At 35.6% G+C, this 25373-nt stretch overlaps 5 protein-coding genes across 5 annotated transcripts; 2 read left to right on the top strand and 3 right to left on the bottom strand.

The window, feature by feature from the left end:
- Window positions 1-1382: 1382 nt before the first annotated feature.
- LOTGIDRAFT_156185 (hypothetical protein) lies at window positions 1383-4507 on the bottom strand (the record flags this gene model as incomplete). Its single annotated transcript, XM_009046203.1, has 2 exons — window positions 1383-2129; window positions 2291-4507. The coding sequence occupies 2 exons, from the start codon at window positions 4505-4507 to the stop codon at window positions 1383-1385; spliced, it is 2964 nt and encodes a 987-aa protein (XP_009044451.1).
- Window positions 4508-5445: 938 nt separating this feature from the next.
- LOTGIDRAFT_211745 (hypothetical protein) lies at window positions 5446-7997 on the bottom strand. The gene is made up of 4 exons (XM_009046202.1): window positions 7733-7997; window positions 7158-7227; window positions 6566-6748; window positions 5446-5977 (listed from the first exon to the last, which is right to left on the bottom strand). Exons 1-4 carry the CDS (start codon window positions 7895-7897, stop codon window positions 5667-5669), a joined length of 729 nt encoding a protein of 242 aa, XP_009044450.1. The 5' UTR covers window positions 7898-7997; the 3' UTR covers window positions 5446-5666.
- Window positions 7998-8472: 475 nt separating this feature from the next.
- LOTGIDRAFT_211744 (hypothetical protein) lies at window positions 8473-15233 on the top strand. Its single transcript, XM_009046201.1, has 13 exons — window positions 8473-8606; window positions 9151-9195; window positions 9522-9685; window positions 10024-10119; window positions 10543-10628; window positions 10884-10970; window positions 11175-11389; window positions 11904-12035; window positions 12247-12375; window positions 12671-12775; window positions 13277-13508; window positions 13982-14070; window positions 14659-15233. Exons 1-13 carry the CDS (start codon window positions 8535-8537, stop codon window positions 14755-14757), a joined length of 1551 nt encoding a protein of 516 aa, XP_009044449.1. The 5' UTR covers window positions 8473-8534; the 3' UTR covers window positions 14758-15233.
- Window positions 15234-20310: 5077 nt separating this feature from the next.
- LOTGIDRAFT_109659 (hypothetical protein) lies at window positions 20311-20790 on the bottom strand (the record flags this gene model as incomplete). The annotated part of the gene is made up of 1 exon (XM_009046200.1): window positions 20311-20790. The coding sequence occupies one exon, from the start codon at window positions 20788-20790 to the stop codon at window positions 20311-20313; it is 480 nt and encodes a 159-aa protein (XP_009044448.1).
- Window positions 20791-21624: 834 nt separating this feature from the next.
- Window positions 21625-25120, top strand: LOTGIDRAFT_230007 (hypothetical protein). Its single transcript, XM_009046199.1, has 8 exons — window positions 21625-21793; window positions 22209-22267; window positions 22620-22673; window positions 23001-23106; window positions 23268-23379; window positions 23627-23720; window positions 24176-24239; window positions 24976-25120. The coding sequence occupies exons 1-8, from the start codon at window positions 21724-21726 to the stop codon at window positions 25041-25043; spliced, it is 627 nt and encodes a 208-aa protein (XP_009044447.1). The 5' UTR covers window positions 21625-21723; the 3' UTR covers window positions 25044-25120.
- Window positions 25121-25373: the final 253 nt, after the last annotated feature.

The raw sequence follows: 25373 nt of genomic DNA, 5'->3' as shown, positions 1-25373 counted from the left end.
AGCCACCTTTCTTGTATCACGCTGTAAATGCAGCGATTTGGTTAGATTGTAAGTAAGTGAATTGCAGTCAAGGTATAAGATGCAGTTCGCAATAACATGACATTGTGAAGATAGTGTCTTGTATACAATAGAAAACTTATTTCAATTTTGTTAAGTTTATATTCATTTTGCTTTTACAAAAAAACAAAACAATGATTATATAAAAACAATGATTATATAAAAACAATGATTATATAAAAACAATCATTATATAAAAACAATTATTATATAAAAACAAGAATTTGTGAATGAAATTTATATGTATGTAAAACAACAAAAAATATAAAACTGAAATGCCTTTTCATTATGTTTCCAAATCTACTTTCCATTTTGTAGTCTAAGGTTGGATCAGAATAACATAACTTTGATTGGTTGAGATTAACCTAGAGGTTTATTATAAGCCAATCAATAAACTCGAATTTTAAACTGGTTCCAGTTCGATCATAATTCAACTAATATGATTGATTCAAATTTTTAAACTGAGTATTATTTAACAAATTATATTCACAAAATTCTAAACTGGTTCCAGTTTCAGACAATCATGTCAAAGAGTTTAAATTTCAAATGAAACTCAAAGTTATTTTAGCCAATCACTTTACACAAACCATAAACTGGTTAGGTCACAAAATAAACAGAATAAACCAAATATTTAAAGGTCACTAAATAACCGACAGTACATAGCCCAAGGCAAATGCCTTGTAGTAGGCCACAAATAACTATTTATGACTAGCTGGTGACCAAAACAAAATTATGACTAACAAAACAATATACTTCAGGTAATAAATATCTTACCCTCACTTTTCTTGTTTCCTGCAATAAATAACTTAGGAATGTGGACTTAATTCAGTTGAAAGCTTAAAACCCTCTCAAAAAGATGCACAGTTGATAAACTCAATGACAAAAAAACATATTTAGCTATGTGGACTCTCTTAAAGGCACAAGTTATTTGGATTAGTACAAAAACATCCAGTGGACAAATATATAATACCTAACATATTTAGCTATGTGGACTCTCTGAAAACTGATCCTGAGTTGACAAACCCACCAATAAGTGGTACTGGGCACTTTGGAAAGGTAGCAACAAATAGAACACAATCAAAATCTCAGTGGTTGCCAAGGAAGTAGCGCAATTGATGTTAAAATGAGGCAATGGGCTTCTTGGAAGATTCAAAATACATGTAAATAATTAACAAAAAAAAAAGACCCACTGTTTGGGAGGCATTTGCCTTGATGGCTACATGTTCCTTAAGCACCCTTTATAATCCATATTCTGCTGATAATATCATCAACGTTGCTAAAGAAACATGATGGCCACAGAACAGGGGCAGATACCATGGAGACATCTAGCTTCTATTAACTTCACTAAGGACTGGCTTTTGATCAAACACGATTAGAGAATCTTGAATCTGCTTTATAACTTTGACACGACTCGTTTCCTTAAGGTGCACGAGCTGATAATGCCTTTTCAACCCGGCTTTGAATGTAAATGATTTATCACATCTGTCACAATGTATGGACCGAGGAAAATGAATTTTCGTGTGACCAGTCAACATATCTTTGGTAATGAAACGTTTTTGGCAAACGATGCAACGATAAGGTCTTGGACGTTTTTCATTCCACGCACGAATGAGGTCACGTTCCTTGGTATGGAATGCAGCATGACGCAACATGTGAGCTTTTGTGACGAATCTTTTGTGACATACATCACATTTGAATGGTTTGTCGCCTGTGTGGTTTGCGTGATGGTATTTCAGAGCGGCTGATGTGTAAAAGGCTTTATCACAGAATTCACACGTGTGATTCCTTTGTCCTGCGTGACGCAGCATATGTGTTTTAAGATTTTTTTTAAACCTGAACGTTTTCGCGCAATAATCACACTTGATGTCAGATTTGACCTTCGAATGAATCGCGAGCATGTGATGATTTTTATCCCCTAGTCCAGCAAAAGCTTTACTACATACATCACATTTGTAAGGTTTCTCTCCAGTATGAACTCTTATATGTCTTATAAGAACCGATTTCTGTCTAAAAGACTTATCACAAACTGTACAGGCATGAGGTTTGTCTCTTGATGCGATTTCACATGTCTTCTAAAAGCAGCACTTCCTGAAAATACTTTACAGCAGACATCGCAAGAGAATTTTTCATCAGCGGGATGCGTCAATTTATGCAAATCTAATTTTTCCTGAGTAGTGTATTGCTTTCCGCATTTTGAACATCGATATAGTTTTCGCTTTATGTCACTGTGTACTTCCAAATGTTTTTTCACTTCTGTTACAGTTTTAAAAGATTTATCACAGACGTCACATTTATGAGGTTTCTCTCCAGTATGAATCAACATATGACTTTGAAGGCCTCGTAATCTCTTAAATCCACGCATACAAACATCACAGCGGAATCTCTTCACGTCAGAATGAACCAGTCTGTGAGTTCTTAGAGTAGATGCGCGATTAAATTTCATATCGCAAATGTTACATTTATAGGGCATTAAGGATGTATGGGTAATAAAATGAATTTTCAAACTCTGCATGCTTTTGAAGTTTTTGCCACACACCAAGCATTTGACAAGTTCGCGATCTGTTTTATGGACTAGTAGATGTCTTTGGAGCAGTGATTTTGTCTTGAACCTTTTCGGACATTCCTGGCATCGATAATTCCTACCTGAATGTATTTCTCTATGATTCCGAAGGTACGTGCTTGAATTAAACGACTTTTGACAAATGTCACAGACAAAACTACTGTCGCGTTTTACGTGAGTTTTCATGTGACGCACTAGGTCATGTTTCTGACGGAATTCCTTAAGACAAACGTCACATTTGTGGACTTCAGTCGAAGGCCTATGAAGTCGCTGATGACTTTTCAGACGATGTTTAGAAACGAATGTATGATCGCATATTTTACACTTGAAATCCCTAGCATGTACATGTACGAACATGTGTTCTTTTAAATGATTAGGGCGTTTGAACGCCTTTTTGCAAATTGAGCACTGGTACTGCTTAGTATCACTGTGTATTACAGCGTGCAATTTTACTTCATTTCGTGTTTTGCATCTTTTATCACAAAAATCGCATTTGAATGGAAGTTCTCCTGTATGAATAAGCATATGTGTCTTCAAATGAGTACTGCTTTGAAATTTTTTGGGACAAATTTTACACTTGTAGGGTTTATGACCTGTATGTGACCTCAAATGAACATTCAAAACTTCGCTGCAACTATACGATTTCGTACAGACGTGACATGTGTATGGTTTCTCTCCAGTATGAACACGGAAGTGTCGTTGAAGATTGCTTGTATTGTGGTACACTTTGCCACAAAAACCACAGGCGCAGGATGCGTGCCGCTTTGCATGTGCATTAGAATGAAGAAAATAATGTTCCTGTCGCTTTTTGTATGTTCGAAACGACTTGCGACAAAGTTTACACTCGAATGTCTGACGCAAGATTTCTACATCAGACCCACTATCAGAGTTTTCATCATTGGCTGACATTTGACCTTGACCTTGATTATGACTATTGGGTTCAAAGGTCAGAGCTGTGACCTCTACATCAGATTCGTTATCACTAACTAAAATATTTTCGTTGACGTCAAGGTCAAGGTCAAGCAGACTGTTAATGGAATTGGGATCAAAATCTACGTTGACTAACTCTACGTCGCTTTCATCTGAGCCATCGTCATGGTTACTTTCTCCAAAATGGATGTTTAAATTTTCAAATTCATCATCTACATCATTGCTGACTTTCTTTGATTTATCATTTTTCTTGGAATTTTCTGGCGCCAAATTATCTGGGATGACCAAACATGGTCCTGATTGAATGCTTATGCCATTTTCAGTTTTTGAAGAGTTGTCTTTCTTTGGCTCTGAGATTTTTGTCGGGGAAGTCTTCTGAAATTCCAATTTATTTGAACTATCTGGCACAACTAAGTCATGTCCTGGCCTATTTGTGGTCGTAAATGTAGGCCATTTTTTTTCACCCAATCCTAATGTCAAATTCCTGTTAACTTTTGCACTTGCCTTACCATTAATATTTTCAAAATTTGCTGCAGGAATTATTTCTGCATCTTCTTTAGGAACTGGGGCATCGAAAATTAGGTTCAATTCACAAATTTCTGATTCAGTCACTGACTCCAAAGCCAGAGAAGACAAATGAGAATTTAAATTCTTTGGCGGATTCACGTCTGCCACCATTGTGGGCTCTTCATCATCACTGATTTCCATGACATCATCAGAACTTGTGCTTTGGTCGTCAGAATCTGTGCTTTCATCACTTGAATCTGAGCTACTTTCATCAGAACTTGAGCTTTCATCACCAATTTCTGTCAAGTCAATTACTTCTAACTGGCTTTGGTTTCCAGCTTGCTTTTCTATCTCTCCAGAACTTGTTGCCTCCATTTTATCTTTATCTATGAAAAATAAAAAAAAATCTTGAGTTATTACAGGAAATAAGGAAGGTGGAATAACATCACACATGGTAGCCTAACCTTTTTTAAAAAAAATAATTAAAATATATTTCTTAATACAAAATACCGCACGTATTTAGGGGCCTCTTTTTCTAGAATATTCGCAGCAAATTTAAATCTTGGGCAGTGCTTCTACAAATTTTGACATGAATAGGTACAGTAGGCTGATACAAATGTGTAAAAAATAAAAGCAGTAAGGCCTAAAGATCAGGTAAAAGTTATTTATACCCCACCCCTACAAGTAAATGGGGTTAAATTTTGCGTTTGACTGAGGAAAACTGCCCTTGAGTCAGTTCGCCTAACGACTGCATCCATATGCGCACGAGTTGGCAAATTACACACACGAATTTTTTATATTTTTCAAAACATAACGCCAAACCAAAGCAATATAAACCACTAATATGTTATTAAAACATATTTCTATTATTCAGTAGAACAATAACTTACCTTTCCAAGTAATATAAGAGCCTCAAAATAACTTTTAAGACGAAATACAAACTTTTCTACAACTTTTTATTATTGTGCCGTGTACATATTGTGAAATGATTCATGCATTAAATTTGCAGAAACGAAATATATGCTGGTTGCGTACAATTTAGGTAAAATCTTTCAAAACGAAAACGAAATGATTCATAAAAATATGGGCTGATGATTTTGCTTTCATGTATCTTGTATATTTAGGATATCCTAATATCTTCTGTTAAATAGTTCAGTCAGTAGTAAGTAAAAGCAAACCAATTCTGTTAACCAAAATTATCTGGCTCACTGCATTACAAAATTGGGAGCAAGTTTTGTATGGTGTTTCAAATGGAGTATGTTAGATTGTCCTCTGCTTGGACATGCCCCAACCATTGCTTCTACAGAGAGAAAAATGTCAGCCAACAAGCTGTTATCACCGAATCTCAAAGAACGATTCATTGAGTCATGAATTGATATAAAAAAAATTGTAGAAAAAAATCTTATTTATTAAAAGTAGAACAAACTAAAAAGATTTTTACAAGTTGTTTTCATTATAAAAACATAGATTAAAATACTGAAAATCACCCATTGGCCATATTTAAAATTTGAGCAAAAGTTTTCTCAATTGGACGAAAAAGCTCGCAGAAAATTTGCAAGAACGATCACTAGAAATCGCAACATTCATTCAACAGGATGAGAATTTCTTCTCCTTATCGTTCCTTCTTAGATCTTGTGTTGTATTTATTCTTAAATTCGCTATCCACAGCAGACGATAAAACTTGAACACGTCCACCATTTTGTTTTTTAGGTGACTTCTTATTTTTCTTGCTAGGTGACGACTTTTCAAAGGAAGCCTTTAAATGTCCAGTTGTCATGGCAATGTAGGATTGACACAGTAAGGCAAGGGGAATAACTACCCAGATGCCGTTAAAAAAGATCAGATAAACCCAGAGATACAAGACGTTGTCGGTTACTAGGTTGGGACTTCCTGTCAGCCATTCTGGACAAAATGTCATCCAACCTACAAAATAAAGTAAATTTGTACAAATTCAACAAACCACTTCCACTTCATATGGGGACTGTAGTTCACCTTATCCAAATAGCTGCATATACTGTGGTGAATTATAACCAATCAAAACAACCTTTTTATACACAAGGGGGAGTGTCATATGCAATAAAACCAGTAAAAAATATGAAATGAAATGGAGCTTTACATCCTACCTTTCGGCACTTGACAAGAAGATGTGAAAAACCCAGTGGTGGAGCCAAAGGGGAGGCAGAGGGGCCCCAGATATCTCCCACCCCCTTGGACGTAAACATGGCTCCACCACTGGTAACACCATACAGGGGTAAATAATGAGGGAAATGCCAGAACATTCAGTAATCATTAGGTGACAAGGCAGAAGTGAGAGTGCAGACCACATGTTGTCAAGAGGGCACATGGGCATATTTACTATAAGTAAAATAATAAGAAATTTGATGGGGGTGAGGGAGACAGATCCAGTGGCAGATGCAGAACTTTGGATAAGAGGGGGCCCCTGCCAAATGCATATTTCTGGCCTCAGCTTTTGAGGGACAGACGGCAGGGGACCAGAATCACTATACATACCTCCATAGAGTTCACAAACACACAAAACAACCTGAACAAAATGTCTATAAGATCTGTCTTTAACTATAGCATAGATTAACACTAGACACAGCAGACCGTCTACAACCACTGTTAATATCTCAAGGGAGACAACTGTAGGATCTGATATCAGCCATCTTTTATCAGCTTTACCATATTCTTTCCCTGAAATTATGAAGAATTTTTCACATTATTTATGAAGACTTCATAATAAATTGTTTAACATTGGTATCAAAAGGCTGAAATAGGTCAGTTGTCTGCAGAACGCGTAACGTGAAACTCAGACTAACAACATGTTTCAGGTTCTGTTTTAATATTTCTTAATCGCTCTACAATTGATGTATTGAGCGCTTTTTTTAACAGTGAAAATATTTTACATTTGTATCATGTATATTGGGCCTTGTGTATGGTTCTTTAAGCACCATTCCAAGCCAAAGTCTGCAGTTCTTGCAGTTCCAGACACATTTGTAATTCTCGGGTACAAAAGGCCTAGACGGCACCCAGACCCCAGCCTGGCTTCCAAACTCATTTACAGCCCTGGCTTTTTGAAAGATTGATATAAAGACTGACTTACATAACAGAGCTGAGAAGTGGGTTGAAGATTCCACAGTTCCTGTTAATGAGAAATAGAGAAAGGCCAGTTCCTGAAATAAAAAGAAGTGAAGCTGTGATTGACATTCTATCGTGCATGCAGTGAAGATAGTTCTGATATATAGTTGTAGTTTCTTTCATTGTAGGTAAGTATATGTCAAAAGCGAATTTTGAAAAGGGATACAGATAGGCAATCTTGAGCTCTATGACTCTATTAAGTGTAGGCTAAGGCAACCCATAGTTATCTTATTCTTATTGCACGGTCAATGATACTAAGAGAAAGAGGAGGTTAAGGGCTAACAAATATATAGGAGACTATGAAGAGACTCATTAACTCAATAAGCCCATAGTCATCTTGGCCTTAGAGTGCAGGTCAAAGCAGAGGTCAATGCTGTCACTTACGTCAGTGTCATTGTCATTAGATTGACCTTGGCCTTGCTGAGGAATAGATTAATAAAACAAAGTTCAAAGGTCACATAGACTAAATAATGTTACTCAATAAGTTTAACTGGCCACAAATCAACAATGTTTCGCAATAACCATTGATAACCAACGTACCAAAGTCAAATGTGTCATTCCATCAAAAACAAGCCAAGACAACGCCCACTTTTCCACTTGAGCAAGTCGTTTCTCAAGTTTAAAACCCAATACGATGCTGATTGCGGCCATTAAAGCTGTGACACCTAAGGAAACAACCGTCACGGGGTTGATTAAATCGTCCATTTTGGTTCTCAAGCTTTCAATCAGCGAATTCCCTGAAAAGTTCTTGACTTCATCAAGTTTGGGTTTGTTTACTTTCGAGACACGTGCTCTTTCCCGCGCACTTTCACCTTTGGTATGGCAGTAATATTTTCGAATCCGGAAAATCTGAAATAAATTTCCGCATCAAGGTTTTCATTTTCCCCGAGAATTTTGTCTAATGTTCAATTTTACAGTAATTTTACGTATATTGTACTGAAATATTTCATACGAAAATAAAATTCAGTAATGACTAAACCAAAAAGGATTTGTAAGCTGCTCTGTGATTGGTCATTTCGCTCTATTCCTTAATTAATCTGAATGGCAATTAAAAAAAATTCTGGCTTCTCCAATTAACGCATAATTAAACACTTTTAGTCAAAGTGTGCTTCTGTTTGGTTTCCAAAATTTGAAATTTGCAAAAAATGTCAAAATGTGTTAAAAATTGTGAAATAATTGGATAAAGGTGTGAAAAATTGACCAATCGCAGGTCTGTTTACTTTTCTCGTCGTCGACGGCATGTTCCTTTCTGAAGGCCGACATTTTGGTTTGGAAATAGACGATAAGTAAGAAGTTAGAAATTCTGTACAAGAAGACAAATTTACCACAAAATATCATCAAAATGGAACAAGAAGCGACAGATAACTTGAAAGGAAGAGGCCATTTGTTCAAAAATAAAGGCAAAGACCCTGATGTAAGTTGTTGAAATGATTAAATCTTGTTGTGAAATTGCAATTGCGCGGTTGGCTGGGTCAAATTCGATAAAGTCGAAGTTGAAGCAATGGCAAATATTTCCTACAATCAATCCCTTAGATATATGAAATCATGTTTTCAAAGGTGGCTTATTAAACTGTTAAATTGGCATTAAATTTGTTAGCATCACGTTTTGGGGGATCTGTTTGGAAGGGGGAGGGGAGCTTCAAAAACAACATAAGCCCTTCATCCTTCATGCTTGGTTTCATATCCTGTGCCCCCTGTGGAATGAAGAAAATGGGGTCATTTCTAGCCATGGTAGGGTAGGCTATCCAATAGCAATTTGTAAAGTTCATTTTCTTTGGCTCTTACTATGACATTGACAAAGTATAAACTAAAATTTTGAGGTGTACAAACTCATTGTGGGTGGGAGAAAATCTTTTCCCATCTATTCTATATTGGCTTGTCAATCATGTTCTAAATTCTATGAACCAATCTAAATTCTGCCTATGATTTTTAATGGTTCATGCTTGATTTTTTTGTAGGAAATGAGAAGAAGACGAACAGAGGTAACTGTAGAATTAAGAAAGGTAAGGCAATAAATGATCAAATTATCTGCACGGATTAAACACACCAATACAATTTGCTCTTGATACACAATTTTTATTTAGAGGCGCTGCTAAATTTGAAACCTTAAGGGCCCACAACATTTGATTTTATACATTTCTGATTATTGATTGAAAATCAAAATCAAAATTTTGACCCTTCAGGGTTTAGATGTTGTTTTTCTATCAAACAGTTTTCATGAAGTTCTTTTGAGGACCTTGAAAATGACAAATATCCATAAGAATATACAAGTATCAAAATAGTGATAATGATGCAAATATTTATGAGTTTGAATGATTTCTATTTACAGTCAAAGCGAGAAGAGCACATGTTAAAAAGACGAAATGTTCCAGCCCAAGACAGTACAGACTCTGAGGACAGTGAAAGAACTACCCCCCAATCTTTACAGTCAATAGTAGCTAATGCTGCCAGCCCAGAACCCAGTGTTCAGTTTTCAGCTGTTCAAGCTGCCAGGTCAGTTATTCCAGAAGTTTTTGAAAAAGTGTAAAAGTAACTTCTAACATAAAGAGCTCAAATTCAGCTATGCACCCATAAATTTTGTATGTGTATCTGGAACACTGGAAGCATCAATTTGCACCATTTCAATTTTCAATCAGAAGTCTGTGGTTCTTCCAATTCCACTGAAAATAAGTATTTTAGATGTCACAGGGGTAGTGATGTGGTGTTCAGTGTTTAAGCACTCTTCAGGCCTACCCAATGCTGTATAACACCACTTTGATTTTAAATTTACAATATAGTACTCGATCCTTGGGTGTAAAACTCTATTTCATTGTGTGTTTATTGTATTATAGGAAGTTGCTGTCCAGTGATCGTAATCCACCAATAGATGATTTAATAGCATCTGGTATTCTACCCATCCTAGTAGGCTGTTTGATCAAAGATGACTTGTAAGTACTTTAATCTTCTTGTACACTCTCTGTTTAATACATTAACATCATTCGATATTTGTCTTCTAGGCAGCAATTTGATTGGATTGTACTCTAGCAAATACAGCCAATCAGAGCCCTTGATACATATATTTAACATCACGTCTGCACATTTAACATCTAGTTCTTATGTGCCATCGTAAAGCCCCCTCTTAAGTTGAGTTTTCTGACAAGGTATCAGTTCTCATTACATAAGTCGAAATGTGACAAGCAAAATCTAAGAGCAACAAGATTTTCAAATACTGCTGACAAGTGGTGGCAACTGGAAAAATTGAAGATTCCTGAAAACTCATGGTTGCTCCCAGAATGGCCTGGCGGTACCATGTAAGTTAGATCTGTTTGTTTAATGGTTGGAAGCTTGTTAATGTAACTCTTTCTTTGCAGTTCGTCCCTTCAGTTTGAAGCTGCCTGGGCTCTCACTAACATAGCATCTGGTACATCAGCTCAAACCAAAGCAGTTGTTCAAGCAGGTAGGAACCATTTTAATTCAGGAATTGTAAAGAGGTTTTCTAAACTTTTTATGTGTGTCAGTCATTTATTGCTTTTGTTTGCACCATTCCAATTTTCATCAGATTATCCATACCCATTTACAACTGGGTGACTAGAATAATGATGAATGACTTATTCAATAAGGGCACATGTTGACCGAGATTAGAACCCACAACCACCATTTGTTTCACGTATGGATGTTTTGTAATATTTGTCGTTTCTTTTTCTATTTTTAGGAGCTGTACCTTTATTTTTAAGACTGTTGCACTCGACTCATTCGAATGTCTGTGAACAGGCCGTTTGGGCTTTAGGAAACATAATAGGTAAGCTTGTGGAATTTTGGAATCCCCGACCGGTGCATTTGATCATGACATCTGTAATTTGACAATAAATATGGCAGATATTCACAAGACTGTGCGCATCATACAAAATTGTCCTTATTGCATACTTCTTGGCTTAATAGATTTGATAGCTCAGCTCGTACTATTAGGGTGTAAAACTCCATTTCATTTTTCTTTCTATTATAGGTGATGGTCCTCAATGTCGAGACTACGTCATTAGTTTAGGAGCTGTCAAACCGTTATTAAATTTTATCAATCCCAAAATTCCCCTGACATTTTTACGAAATGTAGCCTGGGTTATTGTGAATCTGTGTCGCAATAAAGAACCCCCACCCCCTATTAGAACAATAGAAGAAATATTACCAGCTTTATGTTACTTGATTCACCACACAGACGTCAATGTGAGTATAATTTAAAGAGATTGTAAAGAGGTTTTCTAAACTGTTTACGGAAACACTGAACGCGTTTTATGACATCACTAGAGGGGAACTACCGGAAGCTACCATTGATGCTGTTCCGCTCAGGTGACATCATAAAACACGTTCGTTTTAGTGGAATTGCAAGAACCGCAGACGTCTGATAGTTTGATCTCCAGGAATTGATCCTGACAGAGTTAAAGACAATGCCTTTTATTTTATTTTATTTTAACATATTTTGGTTGTCAGTGATATGAATTAGAGTATCCCTTGATGATTTAGAACTTCAATTTAAAAGGTTAATGCCACGGTCCTTTCAAAATTTCTCTGATTGCACACTGCATTAGCCTGAGTGTAGAAAATCAGGATTTAAAACTCCCATTTCGTATGATGTTGAATTGATAGGTGGACACTTGTCATGTGGTCAAAATCTCTCTATTTCATTTCCAAACATCAGAATAAATGAATTAAGTTTAATTTGAAAATATTGTTATTTCAGATATTGGTAGATACAGTGTGGGCGTTGTCGTATTTAACAGATGGTGGTAATGATCAGATTCAACTAGTAATAGATGCTAACGTTGTTCCTCTTTTAGTTCCTTTATTAAGTCATCCTGATGTCAAAGTTCAGGTAGGGTCAAAGTTCAAATATTGTGCTGAAGTTTTTTCAAATATTGTTATTTGGATTATGAGTCGAAAGGAAGGGTGTAAAGCTCCATTTCATTTCATTTGATTATGAACTGAATAAAGAACAGAAAAGAAGGATGTAACTCTATTTCATTTCCTACTGACGTGTCTTTAAGTTTGAAAATTTCCCTCATTGCACACTGTTTCTATTTCAGACAGCAGCATTACGAGCTGTAGGTAATATAGTAACTGGGTCAGATGAACAAACACAAACAGTTTTATCTTGTGATGCTCTGTCACATTTCCCTTCTTTATTAACACATCCTAAAGAGAAAATTAACAAGGTAGGTCAAGGGCAATAACTCTTTTCTATAATGTACACTAAGGACCATAACTCTAAGGGGTCGTTTGATTGGTGAGGTCTGCCTCTAGAGAAAAAAATATGGGATCATGATTAACATTATACAAATAACTGTTTAAATTATCATGAATTTTGACAATTCAAAGAACCTTTTCTAAGGGGCTATTACAGTGCATATTTTATCAACCTTGGCAAAATTTTTATCACTTAATGCTGCATGGTTTTGTCTGTTTATTCCTTTATTCATTCTTTTAATCATTTATTCATTCTATTTACAGGAAGCTGTGTGGTTTTTATCTAACGTCACTGCTGGTAACCAGCAGCAAGTTCAAGCTGTTATTGATGCTAATTTAATTCCTTTAGTTATACACCATTTATCTAGGGTAGGTATTAGGCCACGCCTTCTTCTCTATAGCCACACCCACCTAGCTCCGCCCACCAGAAATACGGTCACACCTTTCAATTCCATTGTGCCTGTGTATCTTGGAAAGTGCTTCTAATAAACCTCACCCACTTGTGATTAGCCAAATTAAATTCCTTGAGTTATACACCATTTGTCTAGCATAGGTATTAGGCCCCACCTTCTTCGCTCTAGCCACACCCTCTGGCTCCATCCTCTAGCTATCATCCAATATAGTGCTTGTCTAGGGTATTTGAACATGCCCTCTTCGGTCTGATAAACCAAATCCCTGTGTGCTACAGAATGTGCACGTTGATAACCCATCGTTAGTTGGAATTGGAAAAAGAGAAGGCGTATGCCACTGTCAGGACAAAATTTCCCTCATTGTACACTTTCCTTCCCTTTATAAGCCCTATTTAATTACTTTTCAGTGCCAATTCCCCCTTTTTTTTTTCGATGCTCACAAATTTTGTGTTTTTTCCAGGGTGAATTTCAAACACAGAAAGAAGCCGCGTGGGCGATCAGCAATTTAACAATTAGCGGTAAAAAAGAGCAGGTGATGTTCGTTGTAACATTAGGAGTTATTCCCCCTTTCTGTGATTTACTAAGCGTGAAGGATACTCAAGTGGTGAACGTAGTTTTAGACGGCATCAATAATATTTTAAAAATAGCCGATGAACCCGAAACTATAGCTCAGATGATAGAGGAATGTGGAGGTAAGAGAATTAGCTCCTGTTCAGTGAGCGCCTTAAATTATTGATCTCAAGTCATGTCCTAATTTCCTAGAGATCATGAGATTGTCACAATGTTTTGGATACACAATCTTCATCAGGACAGCTACAGTATATGCCATTTAATTTATGATCTCAAGTGATCTCCTTAAGAGTTTATCTCAAGCTGCTGTCAAACACAATCCTCATCAGGACGGTTTGGGAGTCGATTTTTTTTTTCGGAAGTTGGAAATTTAAATAGAGTAGACTAATGCCATTGTCAACTAGTAAATTTCCTTCATTGCACACAACACGGCAGGGTCTGTTCTCAACTTGAAGAGTAAGTTTGTAATACCTCGTTCCATTTCATTAGTCTAATAAGGTGCAGAATTTGATTTGATTTAAAATAAATGGCTATATTATTGAAGTAAAACTCCACTCCATTTCAATTAACTATGAAACTGTTTATTTTATTCCAGGTTTAGACAAAGTAGAAGCTCTACAGAATCATGAAAATGAAGATATTTACAAATTAGCTTATCTTATAATAGATCACTATTTTTCAGGAGTAAGTAGCTTTTCTGTATATTGGGTTTAAAAGTGTCATGAGTCATCTTCTATTATGAACTTTGTCTTATACCTTGACTGCAATTTTCACATTTCTGTGATTGGATTGTACGCCAGCGAAATTGTCATGAGTCATCTTCGCAATTTCAAACTATTATGAACTTCTTATACCTTGACTGCAATTTTCATATTTCTTTGATTGGATTGTACGGCAACAAATACAGCCAATCAGAGGCCTTGATTTTCGTGATCACAGTTTGTAGCTTGACATTGTGAAGATGGGTAGACCTGGGATTCATCACACTGTATTGGTCAAAAGAACTTCTTGTTATGTGAAAGGTTACCTGTACTCATGTTATTAACAAGCTTAGTTTGTGTGTTCATTTTTACAAAACAAATCGTATAAATGACTATATAGCATACTGATTGGTCGGTCTGAAAATCACATGACATCGTAATTTTTTATTGCCTCTTTAGTTTGTTGCAAATTGCCAATGCTTTGTTCTAATTCTAATTTCAAACTTTGGGACAAAAACAATCTATGACTGTTATATCAGGGTGTAAAACTCCATTTCATTTCTATTTTCAGGATGAGGATGAAGAAGTTACTATAGCACCGGAAGCATCAAGTGAAGGCTATCAATTCGACAGTAATACCCAAATTCCTCAAGATGGTTTTAAATTTTGATGCGGCACGACAGAAAGGTGGAGCAAAAAAAACTCCTTCCAATGTTTTAATTGGTATACGCTATAAGAATACAAAACAACAACCATGCATATATTTTACTTGTGACTTTTACGGACCACCCTCGTTCAAACATGGTTTTAAAACAATTCAGACAAATTTCTGCTTTTCCGATAAAAAAGATAACAATTTTCCAGATATTTTTCTTGAAAACATGAAGAATTTTTGCTGTTTGGAAATTGGAAATATTGTACAGTTTCAGAAATAGATGTTAATATTTTCCACAGTTTGACAAATGTACCCCTGTTTCTGCAATTATTAAAAAAAAAATATGGAAATACTTCTGCTGTTAATTTAACAATTCTGTGCTATTTTTTCACCTGTTATGGATAAGCTTAAAAAATATTCTCCTGTTTCAACATGCAAAAGGAAATTTCCCCCTGTTCGGGAATGGAAAAAACAAAAATATAGTTTTGGAGAATGGGTTTAAAACATCTCCAAGAAACGATTCAACAATTTTCTTTGTGTGCACAAGTTTGCAAGGGCAATGACAATGGACATAATACATTTAACGTGTGAACACAGTTCTGAAAACATGTGAACTCTTCAAATGAATTTCTGGAAATTCTGAAATTGCTGTGAAAATATGACAATACACGGAACTTTGAAATATCCAAAGATAGCTTTAGCTTGAAATATTGTGAATTTATAGAAATTGACAAAATAAAGCCTGGAATAAAACGGGGAAATTTTTGAAATGCCAGATCTAGTATTTAAGAGACATATCTCCAGACTTAAGATTCCTGAAGAAAAACTATGCGCACATTTAGACTTGACAATAAAAGACAAGCCTGTTGAAAAGGACAATCCAAAAGCTGCAGGTACTTGTAAAAGACTGAGCACAACCTGGACGCTTTGTACAAGTGAATAATTTCAGAACACCAGGAATCGTAAAATAAGCTGTGACACTTTGAAAATTGAGTTTGGAAATGCACCCATCCTTCAAAGCTGTGACTTTTTAAATTTTGCGTTTGGAAATGCACCCAACTTTTGAAGCTCACTTTTCAAATTTTGCGTTTGTAAATGCACCCAACCTTCAAAGCTGTGACTTATCAAATTTTGCGTTTGTAAATGCACCCAACTTTTGAAGCAGTGACTTATCAAATTTTGAGTTTGGAATTGCACCCACCCTTCTCATTTTTTTTCTCATATTGTTGTTTTTTGTGGAAAATAATTCCTCTTTTAAAGTGGAGATCTGCTGAATTTTTTTTAAAGTATATTCGGTGGAGCTTGCCCTCAAAAAATTTTATTTAAGGGGTAAGGCCTAAAATTAAGGTCAAAAATTTGCAAATATTTTAAAATAAATTCGCTCAAGAATAACGCATAAAATGTTAAATAGGGGATATAATTTTTACCAAAGTTTTTTTAAAATGTCTTCCCCAAAATGGCTCTGCAGTTTATATATACGTCACTATAGTGCTCAAACGGGTAACCAAATATCCGGTTAATGGTTACAAACTCAAGGATATCTGAACATTTATCTTGGTTACAAACAGGATATCTGTGTACGGTTATAATCTTGAGGATATCTGGTTACCGGTTACAATTTAAAGGATATCTGTTGAAGGTTACAAATTCAAGATATTCGGTTAAATGTTACTAACTCAAGGTTATAACCAGCTAACAGTTGCAAACTCAAAAGATATCCTTAAAGTGGTTATAACTTAGGATTTCCAGAATAAAAATCAGTAACTGTTTGAGCACTACAACAGACAAGTGGCAAGATGGGATGCACGTGCATTGCATGTTGTCAGGGTTCTATTGATGTTCAATTCAGCATGCTCCTAAAAGATGGGTTATTTCAAGGATGTGAATTAAGATTTTTTATGAAACATCCAAAATAATTTGTATTTGAGTTTTTAAGTGAGCCTTAAAATGTTGATCAAAGCTAGATATTTTTAAAAATCAAGTTGTTACTTTGAATTATGACTTTTTTTTTTGCAATTCTGTTCTTTGCTTTAGAAAATTAAGGCTTTTGGCTTCAGAAAATTAAGGATCTTAGCTCTAGAAAATTAAGGTTCTTGGCTGGATCTTGGCTTTAGAAAATTAAGGATTTTGACTTGAGAAAATAAAGGATCTTTGCTTTAGAAAATTAAGGATCTTGGCTTTAGAAAATTAAGGATTTTGGCTTTAGAAAATTAAGGATTTTGGCTTTAGAAAATTAAGGATCTTGGCTTTAGAAAATTAAGGATCTTGGATTTAGAAAATTAAGGATCTTGGATTTAGAAAATTAAGGATCTTGGATGGATCTTGACTTTAGAAAATTAAGGATCTTGGCTTTAGAAAATTAAGGATCTTGGCTCTAGAAAATTAAGGTTCTTGGCTGGATCTTGGCTTTAGAAAATTAAGGATCTTGGCTTTAGAAAATTAAGGATCTTGGCTCTAGAAAATTAAGGTTCTTGGCTCTAGAAAATTAAGGTTCTTGGCTGGATCTTGGCTTAGAAAATTAAGGATTTTGGCTTTAGAAAATTAAGGATCTGTACTTGAGTTCCACTAAAGCTATGGCTACTGAAATTTAAATATTAAAATTTAGTAGGCAGTGGTATATCTAAGTTGTGGGTGGATCCAGTTTAAATCTCCCACAGGGTAAAGTAATTTAAGATGATATGGCCAATGCCTCCGATAGTCATCCCAGTCTTAGCTCTCTTCTAATGATAAACTTAATATTTCTTTTAAGAAATATTGGTCAAGATATCAAATATATTTTACCAGTTTCATAAGCAAAGAATATTCACAAAAGGTATTGTTGAAACTTTGGAAAGAAGTTTTTTTCAATAATTTTATTGAAGGCATCAACTCTCTATGAAATTTTGTTAGTTGGAGAGCAAAATCTGCCAAAATACATTATGTATTTGATTTAGTTAACTGCAAAGTACATAAATTTTGGCAAGTTTTGTGTGTAAAAATGCCTTATAGAATTAAAAAAAGGTTCTTGTGTTCCTACAAATAGATCTTGTCTTGTGAAATTAAGAAATTGTCAGCAATTTATTTTGTGGAAGAAGAAAAATTCCAAAATATTTGGTTTTTTGTCATTTCAATATTGGTTGTGATTCACTTTTTAGGGTAAAGAAATCCAATTTTGAAATGACCATAGTTTTGTCAATGTTTAAGCACATCTGAAAAGAAAACTTTTTTCTTGTCCTTCATTATGCCAGTTGGGTAAATGGATTCGGATATTGATGTTTGGCCAAGGATCAGCTGGAAATGGGATCTTTGGAACCTAAGCAATTATCCTTGAAAATGAGCTGTAATCAGACATGACTGGTAAATACAATCAAATCATCAGTCTAGAGCTCTAGTCAGATAGGACTGGCAATAAACAAACGAGAGCTGTAGTAGATATAACTGGCAAATAAAGTCAAATCAACAGCCCTGAGCTTGTTCTGTGATGTGCTTAAAATTGTTTAACAAGCTTTAACTTGTATTCAGATCATAGGGACTCGAAATGTAAATAATAAAATCTCTATACTGGAATATTTGAGAGGAAACACAGGGGCCTGTAAGGTGTATATTCTATACCTATAATTGTTCATATTACAACATTGCTACTGACAAAAAAAAACTTGAGAAAAAAAACAACAAAAAACTAATAAAAGAATGAAAATCTTACGTTTTGTTTTTTTTTTCAACCTGGTTTCCCTGTGTGATGCAGGCCAGAGGGGCTGACATGTAAAAAGTGTCCAGTGGATGGGACGAGGCCCAGTGTGCTACAGACTGTTCACGTTAAAGATCTCTCAACAGTTGAATTCGAAAAAATTAGTCTAGTATTGCTGTTTTGGCTAAATTTTCCTCATTGTACACTGCGTAATATTGCCCGTCTTCATTTAGTCCAATCCCGTGCAAAATTAGGACAAGTCAAGTCTCTTTTAGAGTGTTCACATAACTTAAAACAATACTTTAATTTTATTATTCAAAATAAATCAAAAATGTGCTTCAACAACAACAGATCCTTCATCCTGGAAGGAAGCGGCAACTTTTGGACTTTCTCCTGCAGTTGCAATCCGATCACTTTCCGTAGCGCTATCACAGAAATTTCCAGCAAAGTTCTTGGATTCTGGGCATGGAAAGATAAAAATGACAAAATTTCAGGATCATTTACAATTTTTTCTGGAATTGTTCCTTTTCCAAAAAGGAATTTGAAACGACTTAGATTATAGCCTGTATGAGTGAAAAGTCGAATCAGATCAAAATTTCCATCTTGAATAGCGTATTCCATTGCGTCTATGTTATACTCAATTTGCTCGCATTTTCGATATACGTAGCCTTTCATATCCAGTCGTGAATTGTACTTGATGAGCTCTTTGATGATTGGTTGGTGGTTTTTCGTCGTTGCTAATAATATCGGAGTAGCTCCAGAATGAACTGAAAGTAGAAAAAATGTAGGGTCATCTGCTTTTTGATTTTCAAGAACTTTCAAGAGCTCAGCCTCTAGTAGGGTAATACTTTTACACACTGTATTAACGAGCCGACAAAAAGCTCAAACCCATTTCTTTCAGGGATATTTAGGGTGAAAATTAAGCCCTTTAAATGATCAAACTTCATCTCTGGCTATATAAAATCTGTTGACCCCTGGCAACCCCTGGTCAGAAGGGACATCGGCTCTTCAGGCCTCCATTCTCCTTGGAGATACACTTTGTTTTTGCCTCTCCCCTCAGGCATTTTGTATTTACGCTCCTGATCTCTCCTTGGGAAATTTTGAGACAGAATAGCAAACCAATTTACTTACATGTTACATTAACATTAGCTCCATAAGACAAAAAGAGTTCCACCAAGGGGAGACAACCTCTAGTAACTGCTACCATTAAAGGGTTCATGACTTCACACTGGTCTAAATTTAGATCAGTGCCTCGTTGTATTAACATGATAGCCAGTGCAATAACATCCATGTTGAATTCTCTCCCTTCGCGCACGTTTATGAAGATTGCGTTCGTTAATGGTGTTCTTCCTCCTCCGTCATGTTCATTCTGGTCAGATCCCGCATCCAATAATATCTCGACTCCTTTTAGATTCAGCACCACTGCTGCCATCTGGAAAAAAAAAATTAAAATATTGAAATGGAATTGGAGATCTACATCCTACTTTGTTCTTGGGTAATGAGTCCTGGCAATGCCATGCAGTGTGCAATGAGGTCAAATAGTAATCCTCTGTTGCTGATTAGGCTATTGAAGCCATGAATACAAAGTAGAGGAAATATCATGAAATAATTTGCTCCTGCTATTAAAGACCGCAATGCCACGCAGTGTACAATTGGGAATTGGAAAGGGTGATTTATTAATAACAATATTAGCTGTGTGGACTCTCTGAGGACTCTCTGAAATGCAAAGTGAGTTCATAACCCAGGAGAAAGCAGTATCAAGAGTTTGGATAGGGCAGTCATAAACCATCCTTTTCTTTAGGAGAGGAAAGCTCCACATTTTCATGAGTAGAGTGACATAATGAATGTCAATGAAAAGTTAAAGACCGATAAGATGAAAGTTGACACACACCATGATGAATTCATGCACCATGCTTGGATGAGATTTGAACCTGTAGCGCCGTTCTCCTACTTCTTCTCTCTCTTATATGAATATCTGCACCAGAATCTACCAATAGTTGAAGCATCTGATTTAAAATTTCACGATCAGCTTGGTCAGAGTAGCAGCTCAACATTAACGGGGTGTAACCTTCAATATTTTGAATGTCTAAATTGGCGCCATGGTTGATAAACATTTTCACGGAATCAATGTTTCCTGATTCCACAGCAATGTGAAGTGCTGATTTCCCAAAACTGTCCTGATCGTCTGCGACTGAAGAATCGTTCATCAACAAAATTTCTGCGACTTCCACAAACTGACAAACCATGCAATACATTAGCGCCGTCTGCCCCCATTTGTCACGCACGTGGATAAAAGCGCCAGAGTTGAGTAACAATTTCACCATTTCACAACGTCCCTTCGCACAGCAAACATGGAGGATTGATTTAGTACTGATATTCATGTGGTCTTCGTACGATTCATCCACATTAGCTCCAAGTTGGATCAGTTCCTGAAACCTTTGGATGTCATTCTTCTCTGCTGCTAGATACAGCTGGCCATGAAAGGGATCTGCTGCATCTACAACTTCCATATATGGTTCTTCAAACCCGTCTTCAGCTTCAACCATCCTTAGATCTTCAAGTTAACAACTGGATCTAAAATATCAAAAGATAATTAACTAGGCTTGGTTGGATTTAGGATCATGATTTTATTCATTAGCAGACAACAATTCCATATTCAACAGGCCTTTTGGAAATTTGCTTATCTAAGTGAGATTGGAAAGGCAATCATCTACTTAGTTTCGTTCTACATTGGCACTATTATTGGAACTGGAAGTTTTGAAATGGCTTTTCGTTTTTAAAAGTCGGAGGCTAATTTCAAGGCTAGTCATTATATGAACCGTATTGGTGAGACATTATGAACCACCCATTAAAGTAATCCCTGAAAATAAGCCAAAAAGAATTTGACAATGGTTCTAAAATTAGATATTTACAAATCTCCACGATAAGAGTTTTGACAGCTCAATGTTTTGACTGCTGTGTCCTTCACCTTTCACCGGATGTCATCAATAATCATTTCTATGTGTTTTTATCTTAAACCCTAGTGACAGATAATTGGTGCAAATCCTGCCAAAATATATACTTTTTGCATAAACATGACGCAGTATGACCGAAATTTGGTATATTTGTCTGTCCATAATAAGATAAAAACGCCTTTGGTTTAATGTACCTGCTCTACTTCCGGTGTTTCACGCATGAGCAGACGATACCGAGGCTCTTAACGTGGCGACTGTAGACATCCGGATATTTTTGGTAGACGACGAAATTTTTTAGATTTTGGACAACCCTGCGCCTCTAGTTACCAAATTTTATTCTAAGTAATAGGCGAAATCAATATGAGTTCCTCTGGCGAGTTTGGAAATCCTCTACGAAAGTTTAAATTAGTGTTTTTAGGCGAGCAAAGTGGTAAGAAATGAGTGAATTTTATGCAGATTCTAAATTTGTTTACCATCATCTCTTGCTACTCTTGTTTGGGCTGACTCATGACATTTTGACAGTTTCATTGTTTATGGTTGCTTTTATTCTTTGATCTTCTGCTTGCTTGCAATATTTATGTCTTGAATGTTGAAGATGAATTATTGATTGCCTAATTTGATAAGATCTGTCTGCATAATCAGAACTGCTAATGGAAATGAATGAGTAAATATATTGTATTGCAGTAGGCCTAACTGTAAGCTTATTCATATGAGATGCCTTGGGCAAATTTAGTGCATTACAATGACCTGCAATGCCCTGAAGCCAAACTACAAGCCTACTGTTGGTTGTCTAAACCAGCTAAATGTAATGCAATAACTCTATGTTATTGATATTTCTCTTTCAGTCGGTAAAACTTCTTTAATTACAAGATTTATGTATGATAGTTTTGATAATACTTATCAGGTAAATACACAGTTTACATAACATTTCTTCAGTCAAATCAGTAGGTTTCTACCTGGCTGACAACTGTCAGAGCGCTGGTAAGAGTCAGTTGGTTACTATCTGGCTGACAACTATCAGAGCGCAGGTAAGTCAGTGGGTTATCTAACAGACAACTGTCAAAATATCTATCAGAGACTATGTAAGTCAGTAAGTTTCTAGCAGACAACAGCCACAATATCTATCAATGGTCATGAAGTTAATGACCCCAAAAAATGAGACATGGGGTCAAAAGTTCAACGAAAAATGCATGGTGTGTGACAACTTATATTGAAAAAGCTTAATGATTTATATTTTTTGTGTTTAATAATTTCAGGCTACTATAGGAATAGATTTTTTATCCAAGACCATGTACTTAGAAGATAGAACAGTAAGTCTCCGTATTTAGTATTTTTGAGATGTCATCATGTCAATGTTAATCCATCATTTTACTACTCCAAGAGAATATTAGAAAATTGATTCTTCAGATTAGTTGCAGATTTGCACATATTGTTGGGCATGGTGGCATTTGTCATGGTGCAAATTCTAAAAACACTAGTAACTAATTATGTATAACTGGACGTTTGTTAAGAGACAGTAATAGATATTATTAGCTATGTGGACTCTACAAAAGGAATGCTGACAAGACAAATGGAGTCTCGGAATTCCAATCTTATTCTCATCTTCTATAAATGTATTTTTATTTGATTATTTGTAGATAAGATTACAACTGTGGGATACAGCCGGACAAGAAAGATTCCGTAGTTTGATACCAAGTTATATTCGTGATTCTTCTGTCGCTGTAGTTGTTTATGATATCACTAGTAAGTAGTCACCTTTTGGATGTCAGAGCTGGGGGGATATTCCATCTCTGAATGAATTAAGGCACCTCTACAAATAAGTTGGCACCACCAAAAAAATCAAAACCCATAAAATTTAATGTCTACAAAAATAGAAGCAAATCACAGTTAAATATTTTTTTTAGATGCCAATTCATTTCACCAGACATCAAAATGGATAGATGACGTGCGGACTGAAAGAGGAAGTGATGTCATCATTATGTTAGTTGGTAATAAAACTGATTTATCAGACAAAAGGTAGGTGTGGAAAAAAATTGATCCACATTATTTCATTTCCAATACAGTTTTGGACATGGGTAACAAAAGCCCAAGAAGAAGGGTTATAATGCCAACATTGGTCAAAAGCCCAAAAAGTTACATATACAGATAACTGAAGTTTAATTCATTCATTCTTCAATTTACTGTCTCAATAGATCATTCATTCAATTTCTAGGTGAACTTATTCATTTAATCATTCACTCATTCATTCATTCATTTATTTCAGACAAGTAACAACTGAGGAGGGAGAAAGAAAAGCTAAAGAATTAAATGTGATGTTTATAGAAACTAGTGCTAAAGCTGGCTACAATGTCAAACAGGTAGGCAGAAATTATTTTCACTTTGATCAAATCCCTAAACAGAATATGATAGCATTAAGGTGCCTTTGGCATATATTGTTACCATTGTTTTCTTATCCTATGCTGAGTGCATAGCATCTTTGATTTTTTATGTTTCTATGGAACTTTGGCCAAAAGTTAGTGCAAATGAGTCTCAAATTTCATAGTTTTCTTTGGGTGACAAATATATTACTAGCTGTTATGTACTTATTCACCCCATTTCGCTGATTTCAGTAGTGCCATGCTGGAATTTCGCTGATTTCAGTAGTCCTATGCTGAAATTTCACTGAATTCAGTGCTAGTGCCATAAAGGCCAAATAGAAACACAGTGCATAGTTAAAATCAGAAATTCTTGTCATGTACTGAGGACTGAATAAAGCTGGCAATCTTGTATAATCTGATATCCTTTGTGTTAATTTTCCAACTTTTGTTTTCAGTTATTCCGAAGAGTTGCCGCAGCGTTACCTGGAATGGAACAAACAGAACCTAAAAAAGGAGAGAGTATCCTTTACAATTTAATTGCTTATTTTTTTTATTTTCCCCCATTGCCCACTTTTAATTTTCTTTTAAGTTGCTAAATTATAGTTAAGTTTTTAAAGCTGAGAGCTGAGCTGCTTGTTAGCCTCCATGTGTGTTTTGGATATAGAAACCTCAGCAGCACAGTTAGTAAGTGGTAGGGCATATAACCAAAGTAAGCATAATCACTGACAAGGGGCGATAGAGGGTGCCCTTTCATTAAACTAAAAAATTGAAGAAAATGCTAGACTTCTTGTGCAATGTGCCCAGTTCAATCAATGAGTGAAATGAGATGTCTTCAAATGCTGCAAAAAAAACAGCGTGGTTATTCTTGAAAAGGTATGGTATACTAAGCTTTGATCAACTATAATAAAGCTTTTAGCTGACTGAAAACTTTGCTGAAAGTGCAGTAAAATTTCTGGCCTTTCAAACAACACAAATTGGCATGAAAATTTGCTTCCATGTCAGCCTACACTTTTGAGCAACAACTAATCTCCATTAAAAAAAAGTTGTCCTGTTAGCCTGCTCTTTTGAGCAACCACTAAAACTGCAAACAATTTTGCTGTGTAAGCTTACTCTTTTGAGCAATAACTCATATTTGTTTTGTGTTGTGCAAATACTTTTAACTTTCCGTTCTGCACTTGCTTTTGTATTTGTGATTTTTTTTTTCATTTTTGTAATTTTCCCACTGTGTTTTTGATTTTCCTTAATTGAGCCTCAGTGACGGAAGTCAAATTAAAAGAAACCCCTGCAGAACCCCAGGCACAGGAAGGGGGCTGTGCATGTTAGTAGATGTAACGATGTTTTTGATTGGTCACCACTGTTTTTATATCGAATGAAGCTATTGGTTGTTTTTTGTACAAATGGTGTAATATATTGTTATATATCTATCGGTTGGTGTATATGTCAGACATTTTTGCTTCTTAATACGAACGCAAACAAACGTTATGATTTTTTAACCCTTTGAACTTTGAGTGTAAATGAAATAAAACGTCATATACTCTGTAAGTAAAAATGTAGGACGTTAACTGTGTGTGATGCACTTAGTAATGGCTGATTTACTGGGTATATATTGCGTAATTCGTAATTCTGTGGCAGATTTACCAGCAGTCAGAGTTG

Source organism: Lottia gigantea, assembly GCF_000327385.1.
Source record: "Lottia gigantea unplaced genomic scaffold LOTGIsca_10, whole genome shotgun sequence".
NCBI lineage: Eukaryota > Metazoa > Mollusca > Gastropoda > Lottiidae > Lottia > Lottia gigantea.
Note: the sequence above shows the minus strand (reverse complement) of the source record. Positions and strands in the feature narration are given on the sequence as shown.